This window comes from Epinephelus fuscoguttatus, linkage group LG4, assembly GCF_011397635.1.
Source record: "Epinephelus fuscoguttatus linkage group LG4, E.fuscoguttatus.final_Chr_v1".
Taxonomy (NCBI): Eukaryota; Metazoa; Chordata; class Actinopteri; order Perciformes; family Serranidae; genus Epinephelus; species Epinephelus fuscoguttatus.
Genome location: NC_064755.1, coordinates 11,073,657 through 11,094,056, shown reverse-complemented (window position 1 = coordinate 11,094,056; position 20,400 = coordinate 11,073,657). Strand labels below are relative to the sequence as shown.

Sequence of the window (20,400 nt, the reverse complement as noted above, 5' to 3'; positions counted from 1 at the left end):
CCAGTTTGGACCTTCCCTCGCCTCAAGTCAAGGAGACAGCCGCGAGCACCCGCGCTCGGTTATTTGGCGGCCCCCCGCTGCTTCCAAGCTCTCTATCAACACCGCACACTGACTCAAGAACAGCAGCAGCTCCTCTCTCCTCTCTCCGCACCTCTACAACGTGGTGCGCCCCTGACGCGCTCTCTCCAGTTGAAGATGGACTCGTCTCCTTCTCTTCACCTTTACCACTGACTGTGACGCTGCTGTAGTTTGGTGGGAGTTCCCGAGGAAGGGGCTGGAACTGATCCTCTGTCCGCTGTTTCGCCTTTCCACTGGGTTTTTATTTGTGATTGAACTATCGTTGTTCACTCATATCCGGGCTCCGAAATGGGAATGTATTTACATTTGCTGTTTTTGCAGTACTATTTCGTCTCGAGTTTCGTGTGCAACGCAGTCGCTTTCGTGGAGGAGCCCTCCGGAGGCAGGTCGGACGGGTACTGCGGGCGGATCCTCCGGGCGCAGACCCAGGGGACCCGGAGGGATGGGCACCATGAGTTCAGGCTCAGAGTGGAGGGGGACCCGGAAACCTATCAGCCGGGCAGCACCTACAGAGGTAGAGTTTTTCCAGTCCATCTGCGCAATCAGTGCGTAAACATGCGCCAAATTAAGTGGACTGATTAAGTTGGAAAACAGCGCATTGTGTTGCCAAACAAGCATAGTCATCTTTATTTTATTGTATTTACAGAAAACTTGAGCGTGTCTAACCACCGAACACTGCGAGGATTAGCCGTAGTAATCTAAAATTGTATTAGACACTGCAGCCTGGGAGACACAATTTCCAAACTAGTCAGTCCGCCTCCTTTGGCTCCTGCAGGGAGAGTTGTGGTTTGATAAGGCTACTTAGTGTTATAATGTCTGACCTATATTCACTTCCTCTCCTCTTCCTGCAAGCAAGGACACACACACACACACACACACACACACACACACACACACACAGCACGGAGACAGAAACGCAGATCTGGCTCCAATTAAGCTACTGACCCCTAAAGATTCTTGGTGAGTTTAGAAGTTAACACTAAGCAGTTTTCAATAATCAACATTTTAAATATTGTTTCACTTTCTCTGCTGCAAATTCTATTCATTAAAACTAACTCCAGTGATAGGAGGGGTGGATTTTCAGTTTTGACAGGCCTTAAATACAAGAACAAAAATCAAGGGTCACCTTGTATTAAAGTCTCCCCACTGACATCATACTCCACATCATGCAATTTTTTGTGGCTATGCCACATTTAGCAATGCAGGGCTAAATTCTAATCAGCTATCAGGGACCTGTGAAGGACACCACCCAAGGGAAAAAAGAAGTTATTCTCCAAGTCTTCACAGCTTTTAAATAGTGAGCAAGTTCACTTTTTAAAAACTGGATAAGATTGGAAATATTGACACCTCTCAGGCCTGGGAGCAAATTTTAAGATAAATAGGCTGGTATGAAAATGCAAGGTTAGGACACAAGGGCGAGCCGGAAAAAAATCCACCCATATCTAATCATGTCGCTCCTGTTCCTGACTTGTTCCCTGCACCGAACTCCCTGTATAGGCTCACTTTTATTTTATTTTAAGTCTCTATTTACAGCCCTCACTCTTTCACATCACAGTGATGCACATAGAAATGCTGCTGTCATGTGTTTCCTGTGTATCATCCAGAGTGACCCTGTGTCATGACCCTCGTATGGTGTTATACGTGCTGCTTTACTCCCTGGTGTGTCTGTAGAGTAAATACACACTTTCTCTCCTTAACAGTAATCCTTCTGGCGACCAGCCCTGCTTATTTCAGAGGTTTCACCCTCATCGCACTGAAGGAGGGCAGAGAGGGCACCACGGACGACGACTACACCGGCCAGTTCCAGGTAAGAATCAGCAGGTGCCAGAGGAAAGGGAGAATACTGAATGTGCTCTAAGTTGGGAAAGTTCGCAAAAAAGATGGACTCATTTGCATGCACATGGGAGTTGATTTAGTTGCTCCCCGCTGTCTTCTGATATAGAGGTTAAAGGAGGTGTCGCTGACAGACATAAACACAGCTCCCCTGGATGAAGCTAGAAAACTGAGCTCTCCCGCTGTGGTGGAGAAGAAAAGAGAATCTAGTTGCCTCTTTGGTGCGCCTCTTCTTGGGTGAGGCAGACATGGCATCTTTCCCACTAAGTATCAAATATTTCCTCCAGCGGAAGAAGGAGAGAAGGAAGGAGAAGGCAGAGGAGGAAGATAGAGAGGCAGAGGCATGTGAGGACAGAGAAAAGAGATAAACAGAGAAGGTTCGAGAGAAAGCAGGAGAGAGATGTGAGATGTTTGGTTCAGTAGTAACACGGCTCCCACTGAGCAGCAGAGAGCTCCTGAGGAGAGAGCCAGACTTCCTCAATTACCTCCCGCTCAGTGTAAACAGGAACACACATCTGTAGCTGTGTTTCCACACGCTGATCCTAACCAGACTCTTACCAAACAGAGCAGGAGACTGCTTTAATGTAGCCAACAGCAAGAAGATTTTGCTTCTTGTTTCCACAAGCTCACTGACTTTGAGACAAATAATCATGTTAGTTGAGATTTTGAAGGAATGCTTGTTCTCCTGACAGATCAGTGAGTGTAAGCCATTCATCCAGACCTTTGTCCTGAACCATGACCTTCCTTTTTATCATGTTGTCAACATCTGTGTTTGCTGATGCTTCTGCAGTAAACAGTTAAAGTTTCTAGTGATGATGGAGTGAAATAAACTACAGTAATCAATTCCTGGTATGTTGATTCAATCATCCAGAAGCTGGCACAGGCTTTTGACATGTGCCATGAGTCAGCTGTAGCGATGGGTTATGCAGGGCAGCGGTTGGATCCAAATGTAGATGGATGAGGAGGCAGCAGGATGAAGTCAGTGATTTATTTTGAAAAGCTTAAGCTTACAGGCATAAAGAGTCCAAGTCAGGCTGTAGATCCAGCATGCAGGTAACATTCAGACAGGTAACAGGAAGCAGATGGATAACAGGAAACCACAACCAAATGTGCTTTCATATGACACAGATCTAATTTTTTCAGAGTAGTGAATTTTTTCTTATCAGATCTGGGCCACTTTCATGTGTGGTCCTAAATGTGGTACATATCACTAGTCACGTGACTGCTATGAACACAGTGTAGTGGAATTGCATTTTTCCATACATCCATGGTATTTCTTTGTCATACTTCACTGTCCAGAAGCAGATCACTCAACATATAATGGGGCTGGGTATTGGCACTATATACCTTTAAGGTATTGACCGCAATAATGTGGTACCAAGTAGTATCTAAATTTCTCTAGTCAAAGATACCTGCACTTGATCCTCTTTGCGCCGGTGATCTGATCCCGGACTGTCCCATCTCCCGCGCAGATCAATAGACTTTCTCTTAAAGCCATCTTCAGAGCTGCTATCTTTCTAGTGAATGGCCAGTTCAACGTTTGCCCGGAAAGCACGAGCCACACAGCTGAAGCAGCTAACATCCAGCACCATGCTGTGAAACAGTCCCAACAAATGACTTGACTCTGTTGTTACACCCGTTAATGAAAGCTGTGTGATGCTGACAGTTAGCCTTGTCACTGTGTGTGTGTGTGTGTGTGTGTGTGTGTGTGTGTGCAACTAAGCAGACTCTCACAGCTTTACCCAGTGAGAAGCTTACACTCAGCTCAACACTCAACGAAAACCCAGCCCTAACATATAGTTGAAACTACACAAGGCTGCTGTAGCTGTGCTTTGCTGCGGTAGTCTCCCCCAGTTGCCAGAGCCTGAGTGCTAGACACTTTCTGATGGGGACAGTTTGCCTACATTATGTGAAAGCATTGTGGTGATGCACCGAAAGAATTATTGGACGGTAACGCTGGACGTCCTAAGGTTTTGAAAAAAGTGTTCCTTTGTAAAACCCTCCACATGGTGGTCACACCACTCCACCACTTTCTCTCCACAGATCTACTAGCAATAGCTTCTAGTAGAGCTAGTGGACCAAAAGCCCATTTGTATGACAGCTTGTTATAAAACAACAGTCATTGCTCTGAAGGGCCATTTTTCCAAAAACAGCTACACACTCTCCCAAATAGCACATGGGTAATTATTATGCAGAATGACATCATCAAACTTTCCTACAATGGCAATCATTTGGGAAATGAAGCTTGCATGACCACGTCGTCCATTTTTACCCCAAATGCCTGTTTTGCAGATGTGAAGAATTTGGTAGTTGTTCCAGTGCACATGTGTGTGACAGGTTGGTTACATATGAGGTGTTTCAGGGCAGAGATCCATTCACACTAGGTGCGGTTACATGATGGCTTCTCATTCGGAATAAAATAAATCTGAATGAAATCATTCGGAATTAAAGTGTTTCCAGGTAGTTTACATGGGAAATATTCATTCCGAATGAGGGTTTACACGGGAGATCAGTTCAGTCGCCTTTATTCGGGTCTGCGCAAGGTTTGGGGCAGGGAAGGTTTCTGATTGGATAGGGGGCGGGGCGGATGTTACGTGTACCGGAAGAAAACACTGTAGTCCTCACTCTGGATAACAAGATGCTTGACGACGCCGTTCTTAGTGCCTTCTTCGGGCGTGTTTTGCTTATATTTTTGAAGCAGCAGTACGACAACAACCTTGTTCTGCTAATGCTTCATCTGTTGAGGAGGAGAAGGGAGATAGAAGGTCAAAGAAGGGAGATAGAAGACCGTGCTGTGGCAAATGGAAACCGGTGAGTGCAACAAGTCCGACTGCTCTATCTCAGCCTGTTGCTATGCACGCTGTATGCGTCATCGAGCCAGAAGGGCAAGGAAATGAGCATGTGCAGAAAGAACGGAATGGCTAGAATCGGGTAGGAGGTGTATACAAGACAGAAAAATTCTTCCAGTCGGGTTCTGAAAAGGAATACTCCACCCCTGTGCACCCGATTAGATTTTCTTTCGGGTCGGCTGTTTTCATTCGGGTTGAGGTGTTTACAAGGAGCATTTCTATTCGGGTAGGGCTTCCAACCCGAATGCAAAAGGAATACATGGCTCCATGTAAACGCATGTGCTGATATCAAATAAGAGGTCACTTAAACCATGAATGTGAACAGTCGAGGCAGGAAGATTGGCTCTGGGGAAACAATCAGAATTGAATATTAAACCCTATAATGTGAACTTGGCCAAAGGGACATGGATTAAAGCAGGATTTGGGGTTAGCAAGGTAACTTAAGGGTTAACCCTGGGTTTTCAGTTGAGCGGAGCTAGTTCACTTTTTTTTTTTAAAGATATTTTTTCGGGCTTTTGCCTTTTAATTGATAGGAGAGAGTGAAATGGGGGAGTGAGAGAGTGGGGGGACGACATGCAGCAAATGGTTACGAGTCGGAGTCGAACCTGCGACCGCTGCAGCGAGGCATCGCCTCTGTATGTGGGGCGCCGGCACTATCCACTACCCTACTGACACCCCTAGTTCACTTTTTACTTGGATAAATCACCATAGTAATTGATGCAGAACAGCTATTCTGCTTTGGAGCAGCTTAACTTCAGACAATCGGATTGTCAGCACCCCGACCACTGACCAATCAGATCACTGGAAATAAATTATGAGTGACAGGTAAAGAGAGATATATTTTTATAACTCAGGATAATCATTTTATTGTTTTAGGCTTTTGGTTTAAACTCTTTTTTTAATATAGAGCTTCTGACAAACAGAGAGATGATTTACAGCACTGAACACATGAGGGTGATTTTAGGTGCACTGTAATTGTGAAGTCCCAGTTCATCACTGCAGCTCAGAATAACACAGGACACCTGTGTGATGAGAACTGGATTAAAAGTGCACACACTGTTTATTACTCCTGTGATTGTAAATGTAACATTTCAGTTAGATAGACCCAAGTCATTAAGTATTTTTCAACTTTGGTAGCAAAAACAGTCTGGACCAGAACCAATCTTTAAAATGTTTTTCTTTAACATATTCAGAGTTACTTCTTCATCATCCAACCAAATAGCAAGAGATACACATTTTTATACTTCAGTCATGATAATGGCTACACATATTTTAAGCCTTGGCTGCTTTTAATATTTTGTAATTTGAGAACTGCCTACTGAGTTGACTGAGCTAGTTTATATCCAGCTTTGTCATACCAGTGATCAACATGGCCAGTGTTAGAGTCAGTGCAGCCAGATAAAGAAGAGGTATCTTAGATATGCTGAACTTGTTTCAGGGCTGGTATTTCTAGAGCTGGATCTGAGGCAATGGGAAGCAGGTGGGTGACTGGGTGATGCAGATGAGGAGGTGAGTGTGGGGAGCCAGGCAGAGCAGATGAGGGAAGTGGAAGCAGGTGTGCAGGTGGGTGTGGTAGTCAGGTGATGGGGAAAGGAAAAGAAACCTGTGGAGTTTTTGACAACTAGTATTGCTTTGGAGCAATTTATGGAGTGGGTCCCTGCATACAAATGCAAAAATGCCATACACATTCCTGTTGCGGGTTTCATATTATTTCTCTGATGGACAGTTGGCAGCTGCATCTCCTGTGGCCATATGCAGCCATGCTTGTGGCTCTTTGAGGCTGATCTTGAACACAGTGCTGATTTGAGCTAAATGCTAACATCAGTCTGCTAACATGCTCACAGTGACAACGTTAATAGATATTAATACAAAACAAAAATGTCTACCTCTTTGTGGCACTCGAGGAGAAATCAGATGATCACCAAAGTCATCCCTCTGGGGACTGTGAATGCTTCTACAATATTTCATTGCTGTAGATTTTGTAGTTGTTGATATTTCTGTTTGAACCAGATTAGTGAACTGACTGACACACTGACAGACAGACAGCCAGATATCACCATCCCTGAAGCCAAAATCAGCTTTTGTTAGACCCTGGGGATACACACAATGTGTTTCGTTGAACTTTTATTTGTTTACAAGAAAATTCTACAGGGACACTTTTAAAAAGTACCAAAACAAATAAATAGTAGGAACTAGTCCATACCCATTGGTAGCTTTGTCACCTTCTACCTATGCCAATCCTCAATGCCAGTTTCACTTAGACTGACCACATGAGTGAGTAGAAAAACGTGGGACAGACAGAATGACTGACTGACAGAATGATACACTGACAGTTTCCGTGATTATGTACAGCATACCATACCATGACTTAGTCATACCAAAAATTAGAAAGAAAAAAAACCCATTCAGCCACAGGGGGAGCCACAGCGATTGGTCGCATTTTAGCCATTTTTAACCATTTTTCTGTTGTTATAGCGCCACCCAGTTGCCAATTACAGTTAAATTTCTCCAGTCACCTTGAGGCGTCCTGTTCTACGTATCTACCAAGTTTAGTAAAAATCGATATGGCGGTTTGGCCTAGATAAGAAATTAGCTCTGTAGCGCCCCCATTTTGTTTGATGGGGTCAATAATGGAGGGGTCCCCTCAGATTATGTGTGGTCATATGCCTAGAAAGCTGTGTTGTGATCGGTGAAACCCTTGAGATGTTAAACACCTTTATGTGATGAGCCACGCCCTCCACAATATTCATTGCCTTATAGAAGCTCAGTTTTAGTGAGTTTTCCAACTTTTGCCAAGAGGGAACTTTAGATATTGGTCCCTAGATTATGTTCACTGAGTTTCATGCAGATCGGTCAAACTTCCTAGGAAGGGATCGATTTTAAGTGTTTTTCAAAAAATTCAAAATGGCGGAAAATATATATAAGCGGAAGTTATGGGTTCTTGAGGCAAATTTGTTCCTCATGAGGAGAGGCATCTCTGTGCAAAGTTTCATGTCTGTACAACATACGGGGCATGAGATATGCCCATTCAACATTTGCAATTTCAATTGGTTGCTATAGCGCCCCCCTTTGGCCCATTGATGTAATATTGCTTCATTCTTATCCTCCCATGACCCTCTACCACTGTGCCAAATTTCACATGGATTGACCAAGTCAGTGAGGAGAAAACACACCCACAGAGTTTTCGTCATTATATAGTAAGATATGCTGCTGTTGAAGTTTTACACTTTTACAGTGACATTCTTGTCATTATTAATAAAATACCTCATAGTACAATGATATACAATTCAACAGCACCACAAACTGCAACATCCACAATGGTCATAAGGTTAAATCTACACCTTTAAAAACTGAACATTATGAGGACTGATGTATTAGACTGTACTAGTTTTAGTTACGTTTACCTAACAAACTGGCAGCTGAGTGTAATGTGCCGTAAGTGGCCCATTGGTATGTGGACAATGGAGTGAAGTCAATGTAACCTCAACATAACACCCACACTAAAACCATGGGGCGTCTGCTGCTGCAACAGCCTCCACTGTCCTGTGAAGGGTTTCCACAAGATTTTGGAAGCTGGCTGCAGGAATTTGCCATGAGAGCATTAGTGAGGAGATAAAACCAGGCTCACAGTCATTGGTCCATTAAGTTCTGCCAGTTATTCAAAACCGAATTGGGAAAAAACCATTTCCTTATGGACTTGGCTGTACACAGGGGCGTTATCATGTCTTGTCTAAAATAATGTTGTATCTCTTAATTGGAACTAAGGGACCCAAACTATGAAAAACTGTGGTTAGGGGTGTTTCCCCTCTCTGGGATCAATAAAGTATGTATTCTTCTACTAATTTTAGATACAGAGCACTGAATGGATCCAGAAAGTGACGCAGATATTTCCGGTTCAGTTGTTTCAGCCAAGGGCTAAATGATAAGTGCATCCACAAGTTCCAGTTTGTAGGATTGAGGGGGATATATTGACAGAAATGGAAAATAATATAATAAGTATTTTTTCTTTAGTTTATAATGACCTAAAAATAGGAACCCTTGTGTTTTCGTTACTTTAGAATGAGCCATTTATATCTACATAGGGAGCAGTTCCTAGTTTATGGAGATCGCCATGTTGCACCGCCATGTTTCTACAGTAGCCAAGAATGAACAAAGAAACACTGGCTCTATATAGGGCCATTTGCATTTTTGCATTTTTGCATCAATACTGCCATCGTAGTAAGAAACCCCTTTGTGTGAAGCAGCACCGATAAGAAACCAACTTTTTACTTTGGTTTAAATCGCCTGATCTGTTTGTTTGGGAGACCTCTGTGGATAAACACCTACTAATCATCTGGATTTTAAGTTAAGAAATCAACCAAAATCAAAGCAGAGAAAAAAAGTGAGCACACATTAGGAGGTGCTGGGCTAACCGCCTGACTCCAACATGCATAACCATGTCAGAGAAACACTGATTTTTAACATGAACCTGCTTTATTCAGTGATTTTACTGTTTTGGAGAGGAGGAGACCTCTGTGGATAATTTGTCACATGGTAAAAAACCTCATGAATGTCTGGATCCGTAATAAGGTGAGCACACATTAAGTTATCAGAGAAAAGGTGAACACACATAGCAGGTGCTGGGCGAGCGGCCCATCTGCACAGCGCCAAACAGCGTAGAAGAAACACTCATTGGTAATGTATTGTCACCGGTTTTAATCACGAGGTTTGTTTGTTTTGTAGAGGAGGAGACCTCTGCGGATAATTTGGCTCCCGGTAAAAACCTCCTGAACGATGAACACTAAAGGTATTTTAATCAGGGGAGAAGTCTTAGCTGATTGATATGTGCAATCCTCACCGCTTGCCTCTACTAAATCCCCCTAAATTTTGTAAACTGCTCCAAAAATGAAAAATGGGCAACTTTAAAGAAGAAAGGTGTTTTCTCATAAACTGCTCTTGTTCAAATGAAAATGGCACGTGTCCCCTGATTAACTATCACCATACGTAATTTCATACAAATCCAAATCCAAATGTTCTTTTATTGAAAAAAACAAACAAATAAAAAGCAAAGGATTGTGCCGTCTTGGCAGAGTTACTGGCTCAGTGAGTCCTTTTCGAGATCATTTATTCATTCCCTGTCAATCCTTTCCCTGGGAGCTTCATTTTTTGACAGTGAAACTGAATGTCTTTTTGAGAGTGTGTCAACACTTATTAATTGTTTCATTTGTTCATTCATTCATTCACTGTGCTCCTCTTGCCTCGGGGTTTACTCTCCAACTTTTCCAATCACTAAATTTTAATGAAAATTCTTTGCACAGTTTACACAATGTTTTATAAATAATTAAAGAAACAACAGCCACGGGATGAAAAAAAAGAAGAAAACACCAACAACTAAAATTAATTATGTGCTGTCTGTATAATTGTGTCCTTAAGTTTTAAAAGAGTGGTTTTGTGTGAGCTTCCCAAGCAGGATAGTTAAAGTTGAGAAGTCTGGACTTCATCACTTTAATTTTACTTGTTTGGTGTTTTCAGTGTGGTTTCTTCTTATCACTTCTTAAAACCCAGCTTATTGTGAAAACACAGGATTATCATGTTGTTTTGTAGCCTACAGTAAAACCTTAGTTTTGTCTGAATCAAGATGAAGGCAATACTGAGACGACCGCTTTGGGTTCTCACATATTGTGGCTAATACCTAAAATACACTAGAAGACTTTAAAAACACTCAAAAGACTGAACTCACATTTAAAGACAATGATAGATTCGAGTAACATACTTTAATATTTTTATAAGACTGGGGATCTTGCAGGGTCACTATTTGCAAGACTACAACCACATTCTTTTTGAGATTATCTCCTCTCCTGCTACTGGTGGAAAATACTGCGCCAAACTCCCTTTCAAAAATACGGCATATTAACTATTCCTTACGTGTCCACAAAACTGTAGAAACACAAGATAAAAGGTGTTGTATGCCAACAGCGTTCTTCTCAATTCAGCATGGATATATCCATAAAGATAATCTGCATCCATAATTTACATTTTACATTTTGTCATCTCAACGTGCCACCAGCCTCTGATGGTCAGCTGCACTGTTTCAGTGGAAGGGAACTGTGGGAATTTGTTTAAAAAAATTAAGATTTCTCACTAAAATAAGCGCTGGTTTTTGGGTCGATCATTTTTCCTCCATTTCCACAGTCCAAGAAAACTGAGACTTGTTCACAGTCTGGCACTCAGGCGTCCCCTCCATGTTTACTGTCTACCTGGTTTGCAGCCTCTTGTTTAGTGCTGGAGAGAGCACACCTATTTGATTACAATGTTCACCTCATTAAACTTCAGCGTTCGCATGAGCCAAGACTAAAAACCTACGATAATATTAAACATGTTTGATTTTGTCATAACATGAAGATGAGAAAAAGACTGTTTTAGACAGCTTGAGCTAAGCTTTATCACCACCATGGATGGATTACTGAACAGGTCTACTGGGCACAGATCCAGGGGCCCAAAGTGTCAGCGGTCCTCCTGGGCCTAAACTGTAAAATGTCACTAGAAGAGACACATACTGATCTGGAAGAGAGCCAACATAGCTGCAAAGAAACATACGGAGACTCAGGACGATGTCAGAAAGGGTAAAACAACCACAAAGAGACCGACAGTGACTGTAACTGTGCGTTCACACCAAAAGCTGCCAGAGCTGCAAAGGTGTCACGTCTAATTCATTTTCAATGGATAGTGGCGACCAGAGGTGTTTTGAGCTGCAAATGAAAGTTGAAGACTGGTTAACTTGATGCAAATTTGCTATGACACATTTGAGCTGCAAATGACCAGCAACCAATCAAAAAGTAGATGTCCATCGCTTGTGTGGAACCCAGAGAACATACTCGGAAACGTTTAGTTCCTACCATGCATTCGTTCCTACTTCAAAACTAGCAGCAAGCTGTCAAGCTGATATGTTCAGCCTGAAGTAGCGCTGGAACCTCTCCCCATCCAGCCGCAGCTCCCGCACCAGCCGATGATATTCCCCGTGCTGTTCACGGCACCGGAGGATATCGTGAACCCAGACCCGACAGAGGCTACATATTTTATACAGTCTATGCTACATTCAGGTGCCACACAGCAGCAGTGTCTTCCATATTGAATCAATACACAAGTGTAGACAAGTGCACATACTTAAACAATTTCTTTGTGTTCTGGAACGCTTGTTATTTGAATGCAGTTCATTTGCTCTCCTTACCACCAGTTTAACTAATCGCACTGTAGGCACTCAAACCCTAACCACTGGTTCGGCCCACTTGACATGCTGCTGTGTTGTGCTACGGTGTATTCAAGTACTGGAATTTGTTATTTACGTGACAACACCTGAACACAACACAGGCTGTGTGTGTTTAATGTTTGTTGTCAAACCTATTTAGACTTTTTATCGTGTTTTCATTGGCCAAACGTGAGAGTTTCTGTACTCAGGCAAATGCACAAAGTCACATTTCTGTGCTCCAGCCAGTAACCTGCTTTGCGGCTCCTGTAAATTGAGAAGCATAATCGAACATTCAGAATTTGACATGATGAGCGACTTGAGCTGCTTTTGCTGCCACATATATTTTACCAGCAGCGCTGCTAGAGCGAATTCAGCTATTTTGCAGCTCTGAGAGCTTTTGGTGTGAACGTACAGTAAGAAGATTCAAAATGACCACAACAAGAAAAATAATGACCACAAACAGACAGAATACAACTATAAAGAGACTAGAGCTGTGATTGGGCCCAAAAAATCAGACCTGACCTACACAGTGTCTGCCAAAGCCTAAACTGAGCCCAACCCACAGCATGCTTTTGGGCCTGAGCTCCATTTAAAAACCCAAATCTCTACCGTAAAATAAAAAATATTATGTTTTATATATTATAATAAAAATATCAATATTTTAATATTCAAACATTTATTATCGCACCACTTCTTCTTCTCTTCCTTAAATAGTCTGTCGTCTTGTGCACAATAGGTTCATCAGAGCGGGTTGCACCCTACAGTGCATTTAGTACGCACATCAGTCAATGGGGATGTGGTGTGAAGTGATGATCACAGCTTTTTGCTGCATGTTACACATCCCCTCCACTGCTGGGGAGGCAGAAGCAAACACTGTCAACCAAGTCGCCTTGCAGCCCCCCCTTTCTCTCATTTTCCGTTCCTCTCTTGCGCACATTCTCTCTGTCTCCCTCGGTTCTCTCTCTTTCCTCTGGATTCAGTCTTTTAAAAGTCCTGCTGTTTTGCATGAGAATTGCCAGTGTCATTAAAAAAAATCGGGCTCAGGCAGAGAATCAGAGCTCTAGAAGAGATGCAAGGCAACTACAAAGACACCCAAAATGACTACACAGATGCACAAAGTGACTACAAAGAGACGAGAAGCAACTACAAAGACACACAAAACTACAAAGAGATGTGTAACGACTACAAAGAGATGCAAAACAATGAGAAAAACGCTACACAACTATAAAGTCTGTGTGTCTTACTCCTGCTTAGTGGAGGTGGAGGGGCCTTTTGCATGTTTGTGCCCATGTTTCATATTCCGCCCATGATCTTAGTACAAACGATCAAGATAACATGAGTGCACATCAGCTGAGGTAAAACTGATGATTTCATTACAACATCTGAAAATTTTCTGCAACAGTGAAATCGCTTAAAAAGTCTTCTGGTGTAAGGCTGACATTACTTGCTTGGATTTTGGTTTAAGCTCAGACATCTCAGCTCACTCTGCTCTGTTTGATTTCGGCTCCCTGCACAATAAATACCTCACAGTCTCAACCTCCAGGTCCCAGCAGAGTCTGCAGTGAGGCTGAGACCGGGGAGTAGGCAGTGAGAAGAAACTGGAACAGTTTGAAGAAAATTAAAGTTTACAATCTGGCTTTGCAAACTATTTAATACATATTGGCACATCCATCAGATATTTTCTGTTTTGTAATTGACAGTTGTAATTGAGACTTTTATCCACATGTGGAAAATGATGAAGGCCTCTAGAGATAAGCTGCTATCAAATCACTGTCGAGTGTTTCAAGTGTATATTTGGTTCTGAGAAGCTGACTGTATGAAACGAGATGTGTCCAGCATGAAGCCACATTATAAGGACGCTACGCTGTATCATTGAAAACTTAGAAATTAGTCTCACAATGATTTCATTTATTAAATACGCTCTGCTTTGTGTTCCAGTTATATCAAGGGGTCGATAAGAGAAGATGCAGCATGACAGCGAGGCTGGCTTTTTATCTAAATGACCTCAATCCATCAAACTCAGCTTCTCTTTATCAGAGAGGTTTACATTATAATACTTATGTAAAACGAAGTTTATACAACAATTTATATTCCTGACAGTTTATTCTCCACAAGTTAATTATGCGGCTACTTTTGCAATGTCATGATTGTTATTGTGCTGTGCAAGAGGAGCCAAATGAACACAGTTGTGGTTCCCCATACGGCTGTTCTCTCTCCTCGCTCTCTGGTACTCGGTTGTTTCTGGCAGCTGTCCTGGAATGTGCCCGCCTGCTGTTTCACTAAAACACCACAACTGAGAGTTGCTGCTCATTGTTTTTTCCTTAAGCAATAATCTGCTCTTTGTCCCCATTACTACCATTAAAGGACTTCTGTCTTAATGTGTCAGACCTTTAAAAGTACGTCTGTGAGTGTGCATCACTGTGTGCGCGACTCCCACTGAGTCTACAGTCATTGTCTGCTCAGAAATGTGTGCCTTTGTGCTTATACATGCACTGAATGGGCATGTGGGTATACGTGTGGGTCTGCCTGTGTGTTTTTCCCAGCCCTCCTTGCGTTGGTGTGGGACGTGGGTCATATTTATCTAGGCCAGCAACGTGTTATTGCTCAGGGAGACAAACAGAGCTTGTTTGGATAAGGGGAGAGATGAGCAGACACGAGATATTATCTTCTTTTTTTTCTGCACAGATTATCTAGGGTTCTGAGTTGAGCTGGGGATAAACAAACCCAATCAGTTTAAAGTGCCACAGCTAAGTCATAGGTTTCAGATAGAGGCAATTACATAAGCCAAGCAGAGCTTAGAAGGCTTTAAAGAAAAGAACGTGTAGGATGTGTGTAGAGTTGTAATGATGGTGACCTGATAAGTAGCATAATCAGACCCAAATGTGATCCTAAAGTAATTATTCTGACTCTACAGATATTGATACATACAATACAGGAGCCCAAGTCTCCCTGTGTTTCTGATTAACAGGAGTTTACAAGGACCTCTATGTGCTTGTTTACTTCAAGGAACTTCCAGAAGACACACATCCTTATTTATTATGCTTGACAAGCTTGTTGGTTTAGATGCTTGAGGTTTCCATAAATAATGTTGTCAGCACTGATGATGGCTTATTAAATACATAATGCATCAAGCCTATGAGTGTAGGCTGGAGTGTGAGGCCACTATTTCTTAGTTATTGCAGTATGTAATTCGCTGCAGATTCAGTTGTGGCTCATCAAGTGTCTGAGGAAATGAGTTTACACAAGGAGGTGACAAATCATTTTTGGGGGGGACTGATGTACGAAATGTGAGCAAAATTGATTCTTACGGTCAACCAAAAGATTTTCATCAAAATAAATGGTCATTAATCTGTACCACAGATAATCTTAAGAAATGTTTTTTTTTAAATTATAGCCAAAGCTTTCACATTAGCTGCTCTAAACACTTGAGTGTCTACTGCAAAGGAAGAGACTTTAAATTTCCAAGAGCAACAAACAGACTTTTTTTTTTTTGAACTGGCTAGTTTTTCAGCTGAAGTAGTGACAGCAACAATCCAACCTGGTCTCTCTCCCAACTCATCAAATACTGACACTTGGTCAGTGGCCTTTGGTGTTGATATGATGCACCGAAGCACCTATTAGCAGCAGTATGAGAAGTCAATTTTTTTTATGCTTGGAGCAACTGCCGTAGTATAAAGAGTAAGAAAGTCCACATAGGTCAGACAGGATGCAAAGTGGATGGGTCAAACACACTTAGGACATCCTCCTGAAAGACTGCTGTTCTTGTCATGCAAAACCAATGGTGGACTGAATGAAATATTCATTAGTACTTGTTAAATTCTGGTGGTTAAAAGTCAAGTTCATGGTGACCTTGCATTTGGCTCATTCTCAAGAACGTTACATCCCAAGAACACCTTGAGGGAATTTCTTCAAACGTGGCACAAATGTCCACTTGGATTAAGCGATGAACTGATTAGAATTTAATGGTCGGGGGTCAAAGGTCTGGGTCACTGTGACCTCACAAATCATGTTTTTGGCCTGAAGAATTCTTATGCTAATTATGACAACATTTCACACAATTTCTAATAGGATAAAATGATGCATTTTAACATTTAACATTTTATATCCAAAAGGTCAACTTCACTATGACATGATAATGTTAGGCAAAATCACTTTTCTGGCTGTTACTCAACGTCATAACTCTGACATTGATCTTGATATGTATTGGGCATAAATATTACTCCTGTGCCACTCATATGTATCACTTCTCGTGCTCTTTCATTGAAAATTGATCTTTGAGAATTTTAGTGCAAAGATCTGTGGGTAATTATGTACAAAAGCACCACATTGAAGACAATGTATTGTCTAATATGGTAATGAGATAAAGATCCAGAGATTTTTCATGAATACAAAAATCATCATACATTTTTTCAGATAAATGCCTAATTAAACTTTATTATGTGAAATTATAGTATGATGTGCACCACTGGGAGAATAGGTCAAGCAGTGACTTAGAAAAGGAAACAATACCCCACTGTTTGGTGTCATAGAAAATGTCACCACTTAGTTTTAAGTGTTTGAAGGCCAAAAGCGATTGAGGATGACTGCTGTAGTCTCAACAGCTCTGTGACTCAGCCTTGGTCTGAGCAGGAGCCTGTCTAGTTTATTCATGCTGTTTCTCTGTGACAATAGGCCAAACAAACTGGGTAGGCAAGGCTGGAGAACAGACACAAGTAGGCACACTCACCAGGACACCCTAGAATACACACATGCACCCACATACACAATGGCTAAGTTTACTTGTTTGGTTATGGTAAAACTGTTCACATGAACCCATGATACCTTCTGATTTGTGCTCTCTGTTGTTTTGATTAAACAAAACATTTATTTATGTTATTGACTAACATTCAGGCAGAATTGTCAACTCGTTATACTTGGTTTCCATTTTCAGTCTGATATTGCGTCCACTCTGACGGATTTATGAGGGGGAAAGGGATTTGATTTTCCTCAACAAATCACTAGAGACCAACGTATCTGCTTGAATCTAACGCCATTTTAAGTCCACAGTGATGTGTAGCCCAGGATTGTAAGATAGGTGTGGAGCAAAATAAAAACAAACTACAACGTCAGGCAATATAGAGAAGATATGTCGGTTTAGAACAGCCTGGCCATATTGGGGTTTTTTTTTGTTTTGTTTTTTTTGCTCCTTATTGGTTCTGGCACATTGCTTGACAACAGCTTGACAATGGCAGTAGTCTTATCTGTGGCCTTGATTGGCTAACTGTTAGTTGACTGTGCTCATTGGCCATTTCTTATTTTAACCAAGAATCCGCTGTTTCATGTTATGATGCCACATGGTCAGTCAACTCTGCAGAATGAGCAGATTTCAATGAAATGATTTAGCTTCAAACTATTTCTTTTTGATTAGACACACGGTGTCTTTTTAACACCAGGGAGCCAGGAGATTGTGATTGTCTATAACAAGGACAACCACTTAGTGATTGACAGGGGTTATGCATTTGCTCATGTAAAACATCCCAACTTCTGTTTTCAGTGAGCTTTGTATCTTAACAATGATCTCCCTGCTCATCTCCCAATTCAAATCTGTCGCGTGTTGCATTTCGGCTAATCCGGTGGCTTTTCGCTGGCTCTACGGCTGTTGCCCTAACTACAGATTCTGCATTTTCATATGCCCGCCACCATGGAGACAAAAGACCGGCCCACTCTCTCTCGCACTCTCACACTAAAACAGTAAAATGAAGCAGTGCTGATCAAATATAAACTAAGATTCTGTTACTGGGAAAAACCGTTGAGTTTCAGGTGCTCCACGCTTACAGAAGAAGGCAGGAAGAGAGAAAGGGACAGAACAAAACTCAAAAGCAGTGTGCAGAACTGCTCATGCAAGGCCACACTAAACATGCATCTTGAACCTGGATATATTCTAGCTTTAAAACTCAAAACAGCTGTCAGTTAAGCATGGCTTGGCATTTCTTTTATGGGAAAGAATCAATGATACCAGTTGGAAGTAATCCTTTTTTTCATTAATTCAGATGTACGTCTTTTTGCAGACAGCAAAAGTAAAAGGAGTCAAGGTATTTCCATGCCATTAGGGATTAATGAGGTTCAGAGACAGATCAGGAAGAAAAAAAATGCTCAAGTCAAAAGCTGAATGCTCAGTGTTTTGTAAAGTGTTAGCCCAGTGCCACGGAAAGTCTGTCGCTTCACCAAATTGTATTTGTATATCTTTGTGTGTCATCTAGTCTGTTCACTGAGTGTGCTTTTTAGTCAAGGTGACAGACTTGTCTGTTTTTGTCAGAGCTTTTCACACCAAAGCCTCAATAACGTCACAGCTTTCACACAAGAAAAACAGAGATGAGAAAAGGACACTACAGACTTAAAGGAATGCAGGAAAGAAATCATTTGAGCTGTTGCTACAAGTAGAATAGAGACAGTCCTTTTACACATCTAGTCTGAGTGAACACAAACAAGACACAAACACTCCTTAGTTTGATGGCCATGGCAGCAGTACAGCTCATAGAAACATTTTAAATTTCTCTTAAATTGACCTCTACACTAAAATGCAAATATAATTGTAAAAGGGTGCATATTAAAAAGAGCTTTGGGGTCAATTTTATGTTAAACGGGCAATACGCTCCCAGTGTTGTTGCTTCTTCAGTGTTGTTTTGTGTAATTGAGCGCCAAAAGCCACAGAATTGGCTCCATTTGCTAAGAAATAAATCTACACACACACACACACACACACACACACACACAGTTTTTTACGGAGTAGATGTTTGGATATGCGACACTGCTGCCTTGGTTGGGTGGCTCAGACACAAACTGTAATATGATGCAATATTTGTGATAGCCCCAAGTTCTCAGCGGTATTGTGCAGTAATAGTACGGCTTTGATTGATGGAAAGCTCAAGGCAAAATGTCGGCGCCTTCGAGGTCTTCATCGAGCAAGAGATCTTTGTTACTTACTGAAATATGCTCATCTTCAAATGTTGATGTGACATTTCAATCTGTGTCTGCCTGCCTGTGGTTTTCCTCCAAAAAGTTTCGTCTCTGTCAGGTCCCAGAGGTTTTAACTGTATTCACTTCTTTGTAACTGCTTTGCATTTAATTACAAACCTTCAGTGTGTGCGCATACCCCGACCAACAAACAAACACACACACACAGACACACACCAATAGCACTCTTATTGTCACTTTTCTCCAGGGATCCTGGGTGTCTGTTCTGGGTTTGCATTGTCTGTCTCCCGCTCTCAGTCTCTTTGTGTGTGTGAGAGGTGTGTGTGTGCGTGTGCGTGTGTGTGTGTGTGTGTGTGTGTGTGTGTGTGTGTGTGTTTGAACAGGGCTCTGCGTTTGCTTGTGCAGGCACTCTGAAGCATCTGTGTTTACCATCTCAACAGAAAGCGAGAGATTGAGAGAGGGAGATTGAGATAGACAAACCGTGGACACACACAGACATGCCAGCCTCTGCAGTGAAAACAAACGCTCCTTTGCCAGTCTTCCCACACTGCCTCTCTTCCCCTCTTTGTCTGTCTGTCTGTCTCTCTTTCTGTCTGTCCTTCCATCTCTCACATATCCTCTGTTGCCGGTGATAGAACAGTACGGCTTGAAACAGATTCTTCTTTCTTTGTTTAAGTAAAAGTCATGACAGCAATGCCAATGTTTTGTATGTACAGAAAAGACTGTGTCCACGCAATTTTGACTTCAACACCACGGACTGACTTCCAGCCATTAGGCTTGAGCCTGATGATTTCAAAGACTTGATCTTTCCCCTAAGCCCAAAGTTAAGGAGTCTTAATGGGATGAGTAGTAGAGGTCAACTGATTTTTAAAGGGCAGTTTAATAATGATAGTTTGGAGCAGGAAAAATTCCATAGCTGATAGCCCCCACTCCTCTGGTGGAAAAAATATTTTACCTGTCGGATTTAACAATGTTTGATTTTATTAGAAACTGGCTAACTGTTGAACTGAACATCTAATTCAAAGTAATAAATGTCTCCATTCATTTATAAAGTTGGAACTGAATGTCCATCCCAAAGTAATTAATAAATCAATCTAGTGCTGAACATCAAACTAACAATAAAAACTCTGAGTAGGGCAATTTTTATTTTTCAGGCTATTATTTTCCCTCAAAGTCAACTTTAGATTATTAGGTACACACTGACATCAACCTAACTTTGTGTATGGAGCCTCGATGCAAGAAATGTTGAACCAAACAGTAACACACACACTCACACTGCAGAAGAGTCCTGTTTTCTCTGGAGCTGTATTCACTGATCAAGCTCCTTTTTGCTCAACTTACACGACCTGTTCCTCTTCAGCTGCGGTCGGTGATGTACGTCCTTGCATGACTGGTAAAGGCTGGAAGAGTGTTTCAGGAGATCCTTTGTCACCAAGGCAATAAGACTGTTTAACACCTCTT

The 20,400-nt window shown here is 41.8% G+C and overlaps 1 protein-coding gene across 1 annotated transcript in view; it reads left to right on the top strand.

Moving 5' to 3' along the window:
* The first annotated feature begins 25 nt into the window (after positions 1-25).
* The window catches only part of LOC125887102 (spondin-1-like), a 140,641-nt gene continuing 120,266 nt past the window's right edge, over positions 26-20,400 (top strand). Inside the window, exons 1-2 of the mRNA XM_049573635.1 lie at positions 26-592; positions 1,779-1,885. Of these exons, the coding sequence (XP_049429592.1) occupies positions 367-592; positions 1,779-1,885 (333 nt within the window). The 5' untranslated portion in view covers positions 26-366. The remainder of the gene's footprint in view (positions 593-1,778; positions 1,886-20,400) is intronic.